The sequence below is a fragment of the Sturnira hondurensis genome, unplaced genomic scaffold (genome assembly GCF_014824575.4).
Source record: "Sturnira hondurensis isolate 20B ecotype Veracruz unplaced genomic scaffold, ASM1482457v3 Scaffold0024385, whole genome shotgun sequence".
NCBI classification, from domain to species: domain Eukaryota; kingdom Metazoa; phylum Chordata; class Mammalia; order Chiroptera; family Phyllostomidae; genus Sturnira; species Sturnira hondurensis.
Genome location: NW_028097016.1, coordinates 172,632 through 191,449, shown reverse-complemented (window position 1 = coordinate 191,449; position 18,818 = coordinate 172,632). Strand labels below are relative to the sequence as shown.

Genomic DNA, 18,818 nt, shown 5'->3' with positions numbered 1-18,818 from the left:
GTGGGAGGCTTGAAAAGGTCGCATAAGAAAACCACCAGCTGCTCCAGTCAGAGAATGCTAATGGGGTTCATGTTCCTGTCCAACGGGAAGGATCCATCTGCGGCACGACTGCCTATTAAAAAGGGATGCTTCTTGCCAAGAACCACCGGGCAGAAGTTAGAGTGGCTTCCCTCACCATTACCCACAGTGACCTGTTTGGTGCAACTGTGACTCAGTCCCACTGACGTTAGCCTTTGTGGATTAAGCAGTTTTGATTCCACAGGAGACACAGTACATCTCACTAAATTTAAAGTTACGACTGCTGCCTGGTCATTTTAAGGCCATTGTGCAAGTAGATCAGCAGTCTAAAAAAGGAGTTACCATATTTACAAGGGTAATTGACCCTGATCTTCAAGAGAAAGTAAGACCGTTCTTCCCTAATGGGGGCTTGGATATTAGTATTCAGGCAACACTTCTTGTTTCTCCCATGACCAAGTTTAACTATAAATGGGCAATTAAAGCAAACTTAGTCTGACAAGGTATAGCAACCAGGGGCCCAGGACTATCAGGGGTGTGGGTATGGGTATGTTAGAAGGAGATCCATCTAGACCAGTGATTTTCAACCAGTGTGCTGCAAGAATTTTTAAAACATGCTATACCTGACTATGTAGTCACAGACATGACCTCTTTTCCCTTAGACTGTCAAACTGAAAAATGACAACAGCCAATGCAACAATAGCCATCTGGTGAGAATGAATCAAAATTATACCTACCTTTTTTGGCTGCTTGGCAAGAAATAGCATACATTTTTTGATGTGCTGCAGAATTTCAGTAATTCCTTTATGTGTGCCATGAGATGAAAAAGGTTGAAAATCACTGAGCTAGACCAACTAAAGTGATCAGATGTGAAGCAAAGGAGAATGAGACTCTAGAATAGAGACTCTAGAAGAGACTCTAGACTCCACCACAGAAATGAGGCTGATCACTTGCAGCCATGGGGCTGACTACAGCCGCAGTGGCAATAGTTAATCTCATTAATCCTTCTTTTAGAGATTTCCCTTCAAACTGTGGAAACCCCATGTCCAAAAGGAGTAAACTTCTTGTGATAAGTGGATGCACCTGAGAGGTTCAAGGGGTAGACTGTCGTGGACACAATGGGTGGCCTGCCCCCCACCAGCAGAGCGCTGGCTGCTAACAGCTCACACACACGCATTCTAAGACGTAGGTACAATGGCACTAACCCTATTGATCCCCTTTTGGGGGAAAGGAGCAAGAGAGTAGCTTTATGAGCAGAACAATCAACTATTGGATAATAAGCAGTCTAAGCTTAGGTGCCAGCTGTTGCCTGCAGTTCCCAGTGAATACAACTTTTGGCACCTGGAGACCATGAGAACCCAGAAAAGTTGCATCTTCTCTTGCAGGAGACAGATATTCATAGTCTCTGGGGAAATTGAATATAAGCAAGAAGGCTGTCCTCTGGCTCTTGTCAGGTAATACAAACAAAACTCCCAGACCAATTTTCAAATAATCATGTTTCACTCCAAGTACCCTATATCCTTTATCTCATTAAATCCTCTCAAGCACGTTCTGAGATATGTAATATTATGGTCCCTTTTACAGGTGGAGAAACTCAGACTCAAAGAGGCTAAGTAAATTACCTAAGTTGACATAGATAAAACCTATTGAAACTGGTATTCAGATCTAGAACTTTCTACTTTAGACCCTATGCCCTTACCCACATGAAATACTGCAGAGCACAGGTCTGGGAATAAAGCCCTGGGTCTGACTTGCAGATCTCATACTAAACATCAGCATCAGTGCTGATTAAGTCATTTCACTTCCCTGGACTTTACTCTCCTCCCCTTGGGATGCTGTCTCCCCTGGCTGTTCGGAGGGCCAGAAGAAATAATGTCAATAAAAGTTGCCCTGTGGGTTGTAAGTTCTGGAACCCCTGAGGCTTGTTAACAATGCTCTTCTCATTATTAGCAAGTCCCAGAGGGAAATCCCCTCTCAACACGTACTCTAGGATGGGCCAAGAAGTGGATCCTGGGTGAGGGCGGAGGGACCACAGTGCCCCAGGGAGTCCCATATTGAGGGAGAGGTTCCCAGCAGACCTGTCTAAAGAGAGAGGTTAGAAGGTTTAATGGACCACAGGTAGCACCTGCCAGGTTCTTCTCGGTGAGACCAGGTTAGAAGACGCAAAGGGGATGCTTGGCAGGTGAGTGAACTGGGGGTAAAAGTGCCAAATCTCAGCAAAGACCACAGTGGTGAGACAGGGTCAAGTTGGGGGAAGAAGGAGATAAAATCGGGGTCAGGAGCCAGGCTGTATCATTCAGAAGTAATTCAAAGAAAAATGAGAACCCTAAACTGTAAGATAAGTGTAAGAATATCCAGCCATATTCAGATGTTTCCTATTATAGAGTCCAATGGTGCTTTCAAATATGAAATGTGAAATTCTTGCAGGAAATGTTTTTGATGCCCCTGCCTTGTGGTGACTCAGCACACGCCTGGTCTACCTGTGGGTGGTCCAGCACCACCTGGCGGTGAAGAGCAGGTGCCACCTCTTCAGCAGGGTCTCAGCACCCTTACCTCCATCTGCAAAGCAGTGGGACAGAGGGGGCGAGAGAGGGGCAGCTTGACTTGATGGCCCCATAGGACCCTTCTGACTTTGGCCCTTGTCTCTGCTCTCATGGGGGAACATGACTACCTCTCTGAGAGCAAAAATGTCCAGAGGAGTGCACTTTGCATTCCTTGAGGTGTGAGGAAAAAACTGGTGGCCAAATTTGTTGGAACAAGGTTCTGGTTAACTAAGGAATAACTGTCTAAAATGGAGACAATCAGGTTTACCTTATTGCCCAAGTCAGGGGTGGAGAGACCTCTGAGGTTTTCTTTCAAAGAACACACAGGTAGGTTGGCTGACTCTCCTATGCTCATTTTACACAAAGCATTTGCCACTCACCACTTCCAAATCTAGAAGCCAGACTGCACAATCCGGATCCATATTGGAGCAGACCAGGAAATACTTAAAAGGTGGTGGGCAAGTGGGGTGTGGAGAAGAATTGTGTTAAAATTAAAGATTTTTTAAAATGTTTTTTTTTTCCAATTCTGACAGTCTATGATTCTAGGACATGGGAGGTGATTTTTGTTAATTTGTTTAGAAAATAAAGAAGGATGGCATAGTTTCAAGGAATTCAAAGGGAAACTGCCTGTGGAATCATGGGCTCAAACAGCAGTGATGCAGACATAGATGGGAGGCTGCCCAGACCACTCCTCAGAGGCCTCCTGAAGTAGGAACTAGCCAGTAATGTCTCAGCTCTAGTCCAGCTGTCCTGCTGTGGACCCAAGCCCAGTATTGGGAAGCCACAGCTTTCAGGTCTCTGGGTCCCTCCAAGGAATAAGGCTCTCATGATAGCTCCCTGTGGCTTTTTATGAGCTGGTATTGAGAAGCCAAGAGCAGACTGGACACCCACTAGGCTATAGAAGCCGAGAGGAAGTAAGATCATAGACCCAGGATGCACCCTGAGTGGTGGGAAGATGCCCCATCAGCTTGGGCTCCATGGAGAGAGCTGTCTTACAAGAAGGCATTTGTCCCTCCCACTGCTGAAACCTGAGTGACACACAGCCAGAGAAGGCAGTAGGGAGAGAGGCAGGCAGAACTTCTGCACCAGGAGAATGAGGGGAGCCTCTCCCTGGGAAATGAGCTGACTGAGACACAGCGTGTTATAGAAAACCTTGGAAAACTCAGCCCTTCCTAGTGATGTGATGATAGTGATGTCACTCAGTGGAACTTCAGGCAAGAGCAAAAGAAAATACAGTAATGTCGAAATTTAAGAGCTCATCTAAGATCTGAGCCCAAAATAATGGAATAGACAGAGGCAGAAAGAAGCTCTTTCAATGCACTTAGCACAGTTGTCACCAGATAATTAACACTGGTTGGCTTTTACACACACCACCCTATTGGTAGGATGTCAGCCCTGTGAGGGCAGGACCCGTGAGTGCCTTGTTTTCCTTCTCACAGCCTTGCACAATGTAGGAGATTGCTAAGTGATTGACAGAAGAAGGGAGGAGTGAACCATAGGTTAAGATGGAAGAATCCACATTGGAGGGTAGCACCATTTCTCTAAAATTGGTCATACGTGATTTAAACTGTACAGAACTCTTCCTCCAAACTCCTGTTTTTTTCCCGGTTTTTCTAGATGTTCTTGCTGCCCGTCACCCTGGCACACAGCTCAGCCCTACCATGGATGCCACAGCCTGTAATGGATCGAGAGACTCTTCACCCATCTTCTACTTGGTGGGCATGCCCTCTCTACAGGAGTTCCTCCTCCTCCCTGTCTTCTTCATCTTCCTGTTCTTCTACCTGCTCATCCTGGTGGGTAACACCCTGATCCTGGTGGCTGTGGTGGCAGAGCCCAGCCTCCACAAGCCCATGTACTTCTTCCTGATCAATCTCTCTGCTCTGGACATCCTTTTAACAACTGCCATTGTCCCCAAGATGTTGTCCCTACTCTTACTTGGGGATTGCTTCCTCAGCTTCCCTGCCTGCTTCCTGCAGATGTACCTCTTCCATGGTCTCGGCTGTTGTGAAGCCTTCATCCTGGTGGTCATGGCCTATGACCGCTATGTGGCCATCTGCCGCCCACTGCACTATCCTGTCCACATGACCCCACAGACCAATGCTGCCCTGGCAGCCAGTGCCTGGCTCGCTGCCCTTCTCCTGCCCATCCCAGCAGTGGTGCAAACATCCTACATGGCTTTTAGTTCTGTGGCCCATGTCTACCACTGCTTCTGTGACCACTTGGCTGTGGTCCAGGCCTCCTGCTCTGACACCACATCCCAGACCCTCATGGGCTTCTGCATCGCCATGGTGGTGTCCTTCCTGCCCCTTCTCCTGGTGCTTCTCTCCTATGCCCACATTCTGGCCTCGGTGCTTCGCATCAGGTCCCGGGAAGGACGCTCAAAAGCCTTCTCCACCTGCAGCTCCCACCTCCTGGTGGTTGGCACCTACTACTCCTCCATTGCCCTAGCCTATGTGTCTTACAGGGCTGACCTGCCCCTGGACTTCCACGTCATGGGCAATGTGGTGTACGCTATCCTCACACCTGTCCTCAACCCTCTCATCTACACACTGAGGAACAAGGATGTCAAAGCAGCCATCACCAAAATGGCATGTCCTCAGGGCCCAGGGCATTCTGGGGACCTTTGAATTTAGATGTAGTTAATTCCATCCCCAAGGTAACAGTGTGTTAAGAACAGAGAATGACATCAAAATGTTTCTTGAGAGAAAGAATGGCTTACATAGAGGGGCCAAAAATATACCATTGGGACTTTCATTTCTATTAATGATAGCCCAGGTTGTGAAATCAACCCTTCTATGGGAAGAAAAACAAATGTCCAATAAATAAATATCCAATAAATATAGGAAAGTATGCAACCTCTTTAGTAATAGAAGAACAAAGTACAATAGATACCACCAGAAACCAATTAGACTGCCTAAAATGTCACATAAAATACAAGAAGTCTGCATTTAAAGGTATCAAAAACATTTTTCAATATTATAACGGCTAAATGGTAATAAAGATGAGAACACAGACAGGTCAGTTATTAAGACACATTTAAAACATGTTTCTTAAAAAAGGTTTTTCAAAATTTCTCTATTTTTAGAGAGAGGAGGGAGGAAGGGACAAAGAGAAACCCCAGTGTGTGAGAGAAACATTGATTGGTTGCCTCTCAGTACACACCCCAACTGAGAAACTGAACCTGCAGCCTAGGCCTGTGCCCTGACTGGGAATCAAACTGCCAACCTATCGGTTTGTGGGATGATGTCCAACCAAATGAGCCACACCTGGCAGGGCTCATATTTAGGTCGTTTTTGAGATTAATTTTTATGTTCATTTGAGGTAACAGACAAATTTCATTTTTCCACATATGAATACTGGATAGACTAATACCATTTATTACATGTCCATCTTCCCTGCTGGTTACAGCGCCATTACTTTGTACATGGATTGCACATATATTTAAGGGTCTCTTCCTGGGCTACTGTCCTGTTTTATTAATCCATAACAATAGAGTGGATTGTGGTGGTTTTCACACTCACAATAAACATCAAGCTGCTGAATATAACTTCCCCATTTGGTCATTCATTTAAGAAACCTTTGGAAGGTGCCAGACAATGGAGTAGAAGGGAGAGACATGGAGATATATCAGGGCAGTCGTTGCCCTCAATTCGTCACAGTCTAGTGGGGAGACAGACATGGGTGGAAATAGCACAGGGTGTTGAGTGCTGTTTCAGAGGGAAGCACAGGGCATGGTGGGAGCACAGAGGATGATATCTAATTGAAAGGAAAACTGTCTTCCATAGGTATTTTAAATCTCCAACGTCTGCTACTGTTTGTCGGGGAGTCCTCATGGAGTTACCAACATGGTGGGTGGGGACTGACTGGACAGAGACACCCTGAGCAGCTCCCCCTGGAGCAGGGGAGATGTTATTGTAGTGCCCACAGGGTGTGGTATGGCATCCTTTTGCTGCCTGTCAGAAGGGACTAATTTTTAGGGCTGAGAAATGGAATTTTCACTCAATTCAGCCAAAGAACTTTAACACTCAGTCCCCTGCAGGAATCACCTGAGTCAAAACGGGGCAGGGACAGGCAGGACAACAGTGCCCCCAAACAGACAGAAAGGAAAACCATCCAAATGGTGAATGGAGCAGGCAATGCCATTGTTGTGGCGAACGTTGAAGGGAAGAAAATCTCCCTTAGAAAAGTTCGATAAAGATGAGGAGCTTAGGACTTTATGTAAAAGCATTCATTCACAGAGACTATTTCAGCAAATACAATGAGGGTCTTCATGATCAAGTGGGATTCATCCCAGGGATGCAAGGATGGTACGATATTTGCAAATCAATAAACATAACATACCACATAAACAAAATGAAAGACAAAAATCACATGATTATATCAATAGATGCTGAAAAAGCATTTGACAAAGTACAGCACCCATTTATGATACAAAGCACTTAGCAAAATGGGTATAGAGGGAGCATTCCTCAACATAATAAAGGCCATATATGAGAGACCTACAGCCAACATCATACTCAATGTGCAAAAAATTAGAGCTTTCCCACTAAGATCAGGAACAAGACAAGGATGCCTACTTTTATCACTCCTATTTAACATAGTACTAGAAGTCTTAGCCACAGCACTCAGACAAGAAAAAGAAATACAAGGCATTCATATGTGACTTTTAAAGCCACAGTAATAGTTTTAAACCAAAATTATAAAACAAGGTGTATTTGGTGAATTCTCACCTCCATTCCTGTTTCCCCCACCTGTGTCTTGGTTCCCATGAAGTTTTGTATTCAGCTGCCAGTGGCTTAGTAATTTACATCCCATTTGCAAATCTACGGTCAATGGAGATCAATTCTGAACATCTCTGCTGTGGGCTGAGATAAATGTCTGTGCACTTTTTCCCCCTGGTTTGGGCCAGGTGCAGCATGAGGCTGTGCTGTAACAGGGCCTCTCAGTCATTGCTGTGGTTCCGTGTTCTCAGAGCCTCAAGTCTGAAACTGGGAGAATCCCTGCATGCACACACCCTGTTCCATGGGAAATGTGCTTACTGCTTGGCCCACAAGTTCTACTTCTAAGGACCTCCCTACCTCAGAGAAGTATCTGGGCCCATGGACCCAAAAAATACATGTTAAAAAGATGTTAATTATACTATTATTCATAATAGCAGTAATCAGGTACAACTCAAATGCCCACTAGACAAACTGTCAGATCCATACTATCAAATCTCAAAAATCAGCTGAAAAGAATAAAGTAGGACAGACATAGAGAAATTCCAAGATTTATGAAATTAGAATGTAAGTGACGCAGCAAATACAAAATGACACAATTTGCGTTAAGGGGAAACACACACACACACACACACACACATGCCTAGAGGAGGTCTGGAAGGACCCCACCACATCAGTAATAGTGATCGCCTCTGAGGTGGGAAGGGAAAACAGCTTGTGAAATTTTTAAACTGTTTAAATGTTATACAGTCAGTAGAGGAGTGACAAAGCCGGAAGCAGAGCTGTGTAGCCATAGGAGAGAATCAGGAGGAGTGGGGCAGGCGCCATCTGCAACCAGGCTCTGGCCCTGCCTGGGGCTGGGGTGCAGCCCTCTGCCTCACGGCCTTTCCACAAAACCTTTGCACGTTCCTCTTGCACAACAGCAGTAGCATATCCCAGTCAGGCAACAGGGGTGTACGATTTGGCTTTATGAAAACAATAGCTCTCACTCTCTGAATGTTTACTCTGTGGGAGGTGCTGGGCAAAGCACCAAACCCTTCCCGGGTGCCTGAGAGGCAGGCAGTGTTGTTGTGCCCTTTTTACAGATAAGAAAGGGAAGGCTCTTTGCAGTCACAGCATGTATGCAAGGTGCCATAACTGGAGAGAACTCAGCCTCTAAACCATGTGCCACTGAACCAGAAATGGAGCCTTGGGTCCAAATCCAAGCTCTGTCACCAGCCACTCAGGTGACCCTGGGCAAGCCATGTCACTTCTCTAGATCTTAGTTTTCTCAAATGTCAACTAAGAGAAACAGTCCTGACTCAACCTGTCTTCCCTGGCTGTTGTGAGACCAGCTGGGAAAACAGAAACCCAATGGCCCCATGAGTGATGAACTTCTGGAACCCGTGAGGATTGTTGATGATGCTGCTTTCATTGTCGCAAGCCCAGGTCCAAATCCCCCACTCCACCCTAGGAAGTTGCTCTGAGCTGGCGGACATGAGGTCCCATGGGGGAGACCACTTGAGGGAGAGGGTCCCAGCAGACCCTGGTTCCAGGGTTTAATGGGCTGTGGCTCACTCCCTACCTGGCTCACCCCAGGGCCAAGTGCAGTGACTCCACAGAAGACACCAAAGTGAATCAGGCTTGGCAGGTGAGCTGGGCCCTGGAGGGAGTGCCCAAATGCTGGCAAATGCTGGGGCCAGCAGATAGGCTCAGGGTGGCTAGGCAAAATGAGAGTTGTGAGGAGTCCACGAGTACACACAGAATGTGTAAATGTCAGGGTCTCAGTGTGCACCCACGATCTTTGTGAACCTGCTTCAGGCATCCTGGCAGGACAGGCAGGGATGTGCATTGTAGTTAAGAGGCTGATGAGCTTGTAAGAGTTTTTACAAGGAAGCTAGGCCTAGTACACTAAAGGAAATGAAAGTATTTAATGATGTTGCTGTCAATGTTGAGTCACAGATGAGGAAATTGCAGTTCAGAGAGAGAAAGTGGAAGGTGGTAGAGCCAGAATGTAAACCCAGGTCTTTCTAACTCCATAGTTAATGAACCCGAACTCTGTAATTCACACATATCCTGCTCCTTTTCTATGGGAACAGCACAGCGTGGTGAACACATCCTGAGAGAATATCATAGACCTGGCAGTTGTGGTGAAGTGTAACAGCACAATAGGAATCAAGCGCACAAGAGGGGCTTAATAAATGGGGAGCCCTCAGACCCCCCCTTAGAGGCTTGGGCCATGAGATATCCATCTCCGACCCCTTTTGGGCCAAACAGAGAGGTGACACTCAAAAATGTTTATTGAGCTGGAGGAGATCATCTCTTTCAAAGCCCTCATTTTACTAATGGGAAAACTGAGGCTCAGAGGCCCAAAGCCACAGCTGGTCCAGGAACCAGGACTGTTGGTTGCCAGGCAGGGCTCAGTCCTCGCAGTAGGCTAACTCCAGGTTAACCTCTGCTCTCACCCCTTACTAGCCATGACCTTGAACAAGGTCCTTCTCTGAACTTCAGTTTCTCATTTGTGGGTGGGAAACTGAATTTCCCTGGCAGGTTGGATGATGAGAAGAGGTGATAATGAGAAGTGTAGCATCAGGTTGGACATTCAGGTGATTGGTTTTTCTGTCTTTTCTGTCCCCCACCAGCACTGTAACAGACTGGTAAATAATCCTGGCCAAGAAAATTGTCCCTTAACAATACCTTCAGTGTCCTTATGCACTGAAAACAACCCTGCAACATGTATTCAAAATAAACTCCACTAATCTAAACAACAAATTAATGTAAAGAAGTCCAGGGACTTTCTGATTTTTACTATAATACTACATCAGTGCTTTATCAAAAATATCAAACACTAAATTCTTTCAAGAATGTTTCAGTGCTCCTGTCTAGCTGGTACCCTGAGCACACGCTTTGCCTGCTACATGAGCCCACTTGACCAAAACAGAAGTTTAGAAAAGGAAAAGGGCGAGCACATAAACCTCAACTAGTTGGTCAGTACTGTGGACCCAAGTAGGTGGGGCAGCCTGGGCTCATTGTTGTTATCCAAGCTCAAGGTGATAACCCAGCCCTGCTGAGTAGTTCTGGTTCTGTGGCCCACTTACTGTGTGACCTTGGGAAAAAACACAGACCATTTCCAAGCCCCACTTTTGTGTCCCCCACTTGTGTAAGAAAGGGGTGAGACTAACACTATTGAATTGCCAATGACAGCTTCATTCTGAGTTTATGATTCAGCAGCAAAATGAGGTGTGTTAGGAAATCTGCATTCTGGCTCCTGCCTCTGGAGCACTGAGCTCCCAGGAAGGGCTGAGTGCATTGTTAAATAGAAACAATCAGGCCCCATGACAGCTCTGTGAGTGCTCCCAGCCTGGTGGAGCCACAGGCACATAAATGCACAGGGGCAACCCCGTGTGGTCATAGTGATGACAAAGGAAAGCACAGGAACTGGGAGAACCTAGAAAAGAGACCCTCCTTACAGGAGGGAATATTTGAGCTGAGTCTGGCAGAAGAAAAGGAGCAAAAAGTTTCTATTTGACTAGAATAAGGAGAAATAGACTGCAAGAAGACAGGCTTTTAATGGCAGGCATGAAGATACCTTTATGAACACTGCGTGAGAGCCAGGTCACTGATTCAAGACCCACTTATGCCATGAACTTGTTGTTTGACCTGGAGGAAGACACTCTTATTTCTGGAGTTCAGACTCAGTATCTGTCTCCCTGCTCTTTAATAGAAGTGGGACCGAGGAGAGAGGAAGAGGGTACCATTGAACCTGCTGGTTCTGGGTTTCTTCCCCTCAAACTCCAACTCATCTTAACTCATTGACACTTAACTCAAAATCAACTTCTCTGAGCTCTATAGACATGCAGGAAAATCTCATTTGCATCAGTCTGGGTGCAGCAAAACCCCTGACAATCAGCTTAGGCAGGTTAGGTCTGGCTAGCTGAGGGTTTACACTTTTAAGTTGAGATATAACTATTTTTTCTTTCCTACCTAGGTAATGGGGGCCGACCTTAAGAACATTTTTTTTTCTTTCAATGTAGTGTTCAGAATGACATGGTCTGTTCCATGTGGTTTTTTTATTTTATTTTATTTTATTTATAGATTTTTTAAATTTTATTTATTTATCTTTAGAGGGGAAGGGAAGGAGAGAGGGAGAGAAATATCAATGTATGGTTGCCTCTCGTGTGTCCCCTGCTGGGAACTGGTCTGCAACCCAGGCATGTGCCCTGACTGGGAATCGAACTGCCATTGTGTGGTTCGCCAGGCCCACGCTCAATCCACTGAACTACACCAGCCAGGGCTCCATGTGTTTTTTTTAATTGAATTTATTGGGGTGACATTGGCTAATCAGGTTATATGAGTTTCAAACTTATATGTGTAAACTTATACAAACTTTAAATGTATACAACTCTATATACATAATCTGTATATTGTATGTGTATCTACCAGCCAAAGTCAAGTCTCCTTCCATCACCACTTACCCCCACCCCTTTACCTTCTCCTACCCCCCCCCCACAATCACCATACTGTTATCTGCACCCATGAGTGGGGTGTTTTGGTTTAATTCCTTCACTTTTTCACCCAGCCCACTTCTGACACCTGTCAGTCTGTTGTATCTATGGTTCTGGTTTTTTTCCCTACACTTTCTTTTTTTAATATGTTTTATGATTATGCTATTACAGTTGTCCCATTTCCCACCCCCCTTCATTCCCCTCCACCCTGAGCACCCTCTCCCATCTGCATTCCCCAGCTTTAGTTCATGTCCATGGGTCATATACATAAATTCCTTGGCTTCCATATTTCCTATACTATTCTTAACCTCCCCCTGTCTATCTTCTCCCTACCATTTATGCTACTTATTCTCTGTACATTTTCCCCCTCCCCTTCCCATGCTGATAGCCCTCCGTGTGATCTCCATTTCTGTGATTCTGTTCCTATTCTAGTTGTTTCTTAGTTTGTTTTTGTTTCCATTTTAGGTACAGTTGTTAATAACTGAGTTTGTTGTCATTTTACAGTTCATATTTTTTATCTGCTTTTTCTTAGATAAGTCCCTTTAACATTTCATATAATAAGGGCTTGGTGATGATGAACTTCTTTAACTTGACCTTATCTGGGAGGCACTTTACCTGCCTTTTCATTCTAAATGATAGCTTTGCTGGATAGAGCAATCTTGGATGTTGGTCCTTGCCTTTCATGACTTGGAATACTTCTTTCCAGCCCCTTCTTGCCTGTAAGGTCTCTTTTGAGAAATCAGCTGACAGTCTGATAAGAACTCCTTTGTAGGTGACTGTCTCCTTGTCTCTTGCTGCTTTTAAGATTCTCTCCTTCATTTTAATCTTGGGTAATGTAATTATGATGTGCCTTGGTGTGTTCCTATTTGGGTCCAAGTTCTTTGGGACTCTGAGCTTCCTGGACTTCCTGGAAGTTTATTTCCTTTGCCAGATTGGGGAAGTTCTCCATTATTTTTTTAAATAAGTTTCCAATTTCTTGCTCTTCCTCTCCTCCTTCTGGCACTCCTATAATTCTGATACTGAGACATTTAAACATGTCCTGGAGGTTCCTAATCCTCTTCTCATATTTTTGAATTCTTAATTCTTCATTCTGTTCTGGTTGAATGTTTCTTTCTTTCTTCAAGTGTATACCATCGATTTGAGTCCTGGTTTCCTTCCTGTCACTGTTGGTTTCCTGTACATTTGCCTTTATTTCACTTAGCATAACCTTCACTTTTTTCATCTAATATGTGACCATATTCAATCAATTCTGTGACCATCCTGATTACTAGTGTTTTTAACTGTGCATCTAATAGGTTGGCTATCTCTTTGTTGCTTAGTTCTATTTTTTCAGGAGCTTTGATCTGTTCTTTTGTTTGGGCCATTTTTTTTTCTGGCCACACATGTTACATAGTAAGGAGCAGAGCCTTAGATGTTCACCAGGGCAGGGCAACTCACGTCACATTGTGACGCTGTTTGTGGGGGAGGGGTTCAAGAGGAAACAATGCCACTTGCTCTCTGCCGGTTTTCAGTCACCTCCCTCGCTATCTGCAAGCAAATTGGGCTCTCTGGTGCTGATTCCCAAGTGGGTGGGTTTTTGTACATTTTAGGATCCTGTGGGTCTCTCCAATGAACTCTCCTGTGAGGTTGGGAGTTTCTCCTACTGCCTCCTCAACCCACACAGGTGTTTTGAGTCAGAGATTTTGAGGCTTTGTTTCCCTGTGCTGGAACCCTGGGTTGCTCAGTCTGTCTTGCTCCCCAGTTGTTCCTCCTGGTTTATCTTCATGCAAATGTGGGACTGCAACCGGCTCCCTCACCAGGTCTGCCAGCTGCTGCCTTGCCTCAAGTCCTCTCCACCCAGCTGCCCCTATCTGCCCCTCCTACTGGATGAATATTTCTTCTTTGACTCCGAGGTTATTGGACTTCCATAGAGTTCAATTTTCTGTAAGTTCTGGGGTTTTTCTGTTTTTAAATTTGTTGTTGTCTCTCTTTTGGTTGTATGAGAAGGCACAGTGTGTCTACCTATACCTCCATCTTGGCCAGAAGCCCTATACTCTGTTTTTATTTTGTTTGTTAGCTTATTTTGTTCATTAGAGTCCATATATAAGTAAAATCATGTGGTATTTGCCTTTCTCTGACTGGCTTATTTCTCTTCGCATAAAACTCTCCAGGTCCATCCATGCTGTTGCAAAAGGTAAGAGTTCCTTCTTTTTTTTTTTTATTGCTGAGTAGTATTTCATTGTGTGAATGTATACAGCTTTTTTACCCACTCACTCACCTCCTGATGGGTACTTGGCTATTGTAAATAACACTGCAATGAACTAGGGGTATATGTATTCTTTCAGATTAATGTTTTGAGTTTGTTCAAATATAGTCCCAAAAGTGGAATGACTGGGTCATATAGAAGTTCCTTTTTAAATTTTTTGAGGAAGCTCCATACTGTTTTCCACAGTGGCTGCACCATCTGCATTCCCACCATGTGTCTTTTTAGAAAGACATTTCCCAGTCTTCACTCCCCAATAGGAACCAGGCCACTCACCACACTTAAGAGACTAAAGAATAAATTGAAATTTCTAGTTGTTGCTGACCATATCAGCTTGGAAATAGAGGGGAAAAAAGACAAAACCTTTGCTCCAATCTCTCCCCACATGAAAATGTAAGCTTCCAGATTTTCTAGGGAACATGATATAGAGAAAGAGCCCTGGTCTAGGAGTCACTGGCCTGGGTCCCGGTCCAGCCTCTGTGGCTGACTGGCTGTGTAATCTTAGGCAAGTCCTTGCCCCTTTTGTCTAAAGGAAAAAGCTAACTGAACATTTACAAATTTGGTATTTTAATGTTTCAATGGCATGAGAACTGCCTTATCAGAAACAAGAGAAACAGGACAGTTCTAGAAAAATCAGGGAGGAACTACTCTTAGAATCATCAGGGTTGAAGAGGCAATGATATAAATGTGACTGTGAACTTGCTCCTGGATCATGACCATGGACTTTGTCCTGGATTGCTTATTCAGAAGGACATCCCCAGTTATCAGAGTGGTCATTACTCTCCCACAGTTGAAGACCTCCAGCTCTTTAGGTGAACCGAAGCACACATATCCCCTTCCTTGACAAGAAGAGAACAACCTCTGGTAGGCAGTGGGGTGAATTTACCTTTGGCATTTGTCACAAGAAGTCTGTTCCTCTCTAGTCAGTGGCTCACAAGACTCTTAAGATTCCAGGTAACTGTAGCACTTTCTCATCTGGAGAAGTCTGCAGGCTCTGGGTTCATCAGGAATGTCTGCTGAGCAGCAGTACCAGCTAGGGTGAAGACCAGCAGAAATCTTTCCAAAGTACATTTCGCCACCATAATTCAATAATCAACTGTTTAGATTTGATTTTTCTCAGTAAAATGTAAACTCTGAGAAGTTGCCTGCCTTTTTCACTTTCTCCACTGTATCACCTGAATGCAGCACAATGACTTCCAGTTGGTAGATTATTACTGAATAATTAACATTTGACCAAAGAAGAAAGGTAGGAATTTGGGGTTCACATGGTAGAACTCAATACCACAGCCCACCATCAATCTTCCAGAGTTGGTTGTAAATAATTGTGCTTATGTGAACTATCAAGGGGACATTATAGAATCTCACTCTAAAATCTATTGTTTCTATGGTTTTCAGATATTCCCAGTATCCAAATATTCCAGCTGTCAATTTCCCAGAAATCCAGCTCTGTCTTGCTATGGAGGCCACAACCTGTAATGGATCAGTGGATGGTTCACCAGTCTTCTACCTGGTGGGCATACCCTCTTTGCCAGAATCCTTCTTTCTTCCTGTGTTTTTTATTTTCCTCCTGTTCTATCTACTCATCCTTATGGGTAACACCCTGATCCTGGTGGCTGTGGTGGCAGAGCCCAGCCTCCACAAGCCCATGTACTTCTTTCTAACCAACCTCTCTGCTCTGGACATCCTGTTTACCACAACCACTGTCCCCAAGATGCTGTCCCTATTCCTGCTTGGGGACCACTTCCTCAGCTTCCCTGCCTGCTTACTGCAGATGTACCTCTTCCAAAGCTTCACATGCTCTGAAGCCTTCATCCTGGTGGTCATGGCCTATGACCGCTATGTGGCCATCTGCCGCCCACTGCACTACCCTGTCCACATGACCCCACAGACCAATGCTGCCCTGGCAGCCAGTGCCTGGCTCACTGCCCTCCTCCTGCCCATCCCAGCAGTTGTGAAAATCTCCCAGATGGCTTATAACAACAGTGCTCACATCCACCATTGCTTCTGTGATCACCTGGCTCTTGTTCAGGCCTCTTGCTCTGACAAGACCCCCCAGACCCTCATGGGCTTCTGCATCGCCATGGTGGTGTCCTTCCTGCCCCTTCTCCTGGTGCTTCTCTCCTATGCCCACATCCTGGCCTCGGTGCTTCGCATCAGGTCCCGGGAAGGACGCTCAAAAGCCTTCTCCACCTGCAGCTCCCACCTCCTGGTAGTTGGTACCTACTACTCCTCCATTGCCATAGCCTATGTGGCCTACAGGGCTGACCTGCCCCCTGACTTCCACATCATGGGCAATGTAGCATATGCTATTCTCACACCAATCCTCAACCCTCTCATCTACACCCTGAGAAACAAGGATGTCAAAGCAGCCATCACCAAAATGTCATGTCTTAAGACCAAGTCTGAGATAGGAACCCTTGGCTTTAAAATGCAGCCAATCCTGCTCTTGGGATACCATAAATACTGTTAATGAATAAATTAATGAATATAGTATGGTAAAAGAAAAATCAGTTAAGCAGATACATTCAATAGTGGTTTTCACATTTCAGTCCAGGGTTTTTCCCTGGTAAAATGGAATATGTTGAACTTTATAGAAAATATTAAATTGTTATATTAGAATTTCACTACTTAGTAATGCAAGAAACCCTTTCTAAAATTAAAAAAAAGAAGTCTGAGTGGGAAAAAAATCCTTTGTAAGCAGAGCAAAATATATATATATATATATATATATAACATATCACAGAGAAAGGACAAATAATCATAATATATAAAGAATTCCTAGCCCTGGCTGGTATAGCTCAGTGGATTGAGCGCAGGCCTGCGAACCACACGATTGCAGTTCGATTCCCAGTCAGGGCACATGCCTGGGTTGCAGGCCAGTTCCCAGCAGGGGACACAACAGAGGCAATCATTGATATTTCTCTCCTTCTCTCCTTCCCTTCCCCTCTAAAGATATATAAATAAAATCTATTTTTTAAAAAAAGAATTCCTAAAACTTTAGAAGAAAAAGTCTACTATTCCAAAATAAAAATGAACAAATACATGAAAAGGCAGATTACAAAAAAATGCAATGGTCTTTAAATAATGAAGATATTAAGTCTACTGAATAAAAAGAGTAAAAATTAAAACTACACTGAAATGCCATTTTTCATCTAGTCAGATTAGTAAAAATCCAATATTTGGACAATCTACATATGGAAAACCAGAACTCTGATAACTTGCTTGAGAGAATGCAAATTGGTACAGAACGCTAATGCCTATCGAAAGAACATAGGCATTTTCCTTTCAAGAAATCTCATCTAGAAATCTATCACAAAGATGCTGGCAATAACTCATTAGGCTAGTCATTTACCCTTAGGGAACTGGCTGAATGAACTATAAAAGTGCAGCTATAAAGAGAAATGAGGAAGCTCTTTATACAATGATATGGTGTCATTCCTAGGATGTGTGGTTAAGTGAAAAAAAGCAAGCTGCAAAACACTGTTTTTGTAAGAAAGTAATAAATTTGTCAGAAATTTTAGAAAAAAACAAGGATTAAACTAATGAGATCTTTACCTGTAAGGAGGAAAGAACAGAGTGGAGGCCACAGGAATGGATGCAAGATGAACTTAAATGTACAGTCTGACATTAGACTGTACACTTTGTACATAATTAAAAGAAAGCAAGAAGAAAAAAATCCCAATATTTAAAACAAACAGAAACACTAGACCCTGGCTATCAGATTAATGGCATGACCATGCAGAAAATTACAAATGACTATAACAACAGTGCTTGGACTATACATCCTAGGAGGGATATAAAAACAAAAAAAATCATAACATCTTAAACCTCATTATGTAGTCTTTTCGAGAACATGTCCTATGCACCCAGAACAACAAAGCGCAAAAGATGGAGCCTAGCCTCCAGGCTCCTAGCAACCGGCGGCAGAGACTGATGGGCGCTCTGCCTCAGCATCATCCTTGTCATCCTTCACTCGGAGGCCACCTGACATATTGATGCGTCCCCTGCCGCCTCCCTTTCTTCCCACGGATATGATCTTCATGGTGGGAAGCTAAGCTTTTAAACTACCCCAGTGGATATAGACAGTGATTTTGCATTGGACATTCTAATTACAAATGTAGTCTGTGTTTTTATAACAAGAGGCCATTTGAACTTAAGGAAGATTGCTTTGGAGGAAGCGAATGTAATTTATAATAAGTGTCATGCTGGAAAAGTACTAATGAAGCTTAGAAAACTTATAATTACACCTACAATTTGGTCCTCAGGAAAAATTATTTACACTGGAGCAGCAAGCGGAGAGGCAGCTAAATTTGCCCGATGTTTAGCCTGTAGTCTGCAGACACTAGGTTTTCAGGCAATTTTCGCAGATTTGAAGATATCAACATTTTAGCAGCGTATAATATGCCATTTGAAAACCGTTTGCCAGAATTCACAAAGAATAATAGACTGCGTGCCAGTTGTGAAGCTGAATTTCAGCCTCTCTGTACTATGAGGTAAAACCTCTATAAGCTACATATAGATTTTTTCACTGGGAACTACCAGAGTAACAGGGCCCAATGCAAAGGCTGTTGCTACCACTGTGGAACAGATTTGCCCATTTGTATTTGAAAGCAGAAAAGAAGTTTTATAATTCATCCCTTATTGATTAAAATCCCCAGCTGAGCAGCTTTTAAAACCTGCTGCACATTGGACTCAAAACAAAAGGAAAACTGGACCAACAGTAATTGAGGAAATAGACTATTTTAGTCATTCTCACTACAGTGTAAGCTCCAGTCCCTATGATTTTATTTCAGACTTTGCTGTAATGGAAAAAGGA

At 44.0% G+C, this 18,818-nt stretch overlaps 2 protein-coding genes and 1 pseudogene across 2 annotated transcripts; all 3 read left to right on the top strand.

Annotated features, from left to right (window-relative positions):
• The first annotated feature begins 4,192 nt into the window (after positions 1-4,192).
• Positions 4,193-5,185, top strand: LOC118981628 (olfactory receptor 2AT4-like). Its single transcript, XM_037038432.1, has one exon. It carries the CDS (start codon positions 4,220-4,222, stop codon positions 5,183-5,185), a length of 966 nt encoding a protein of 321 aa, XP_036894327.1. The 5' UTR covers positions 4,193-4,219.
• Positions 5,186-15,458: 10,273 nt separating this feature from the next.
• Positions 15,459-16,472, top strand: LOC118981626 (olfactory receptor 2AT4). The gene has a single exon (XM_037038431.1). The coding sequence runs from the start codon at positions 15,459-15,461 to the stop codon at positions 16,470-16,472; it is 1,014 nt and encodes a 337-aa protein (XP_036894326.1).
• Positions 16,473-17,232: 760 nt separating this feature from the next.
• On the top strand, positions 17,233-18,632 carry LOC118981625 (TATA box-binding protein-like 1; annotated as a pseudogene).
• The last annotated feature ends 186 nt before the right edge of the window (positions 18,633-18,818 follow it).

What these genes read in the sequence shown, in the direction of transcription:
- LOC118981628 (XM_037038432.1), top strand. Translation starts at nt 4,220, where the DNA reads ATGGATGCCACAGCCTGTAATGGATCGAGAGACTCTTCACCCATCTTC.
- LOC118981626 (XM_037038431.1), top strand. Translation starts at nt 15,459, where the DNA reads ATGGAGGCCACAACCTGTAATGGATCAGTGGATGGTTCACCAGTCTTC.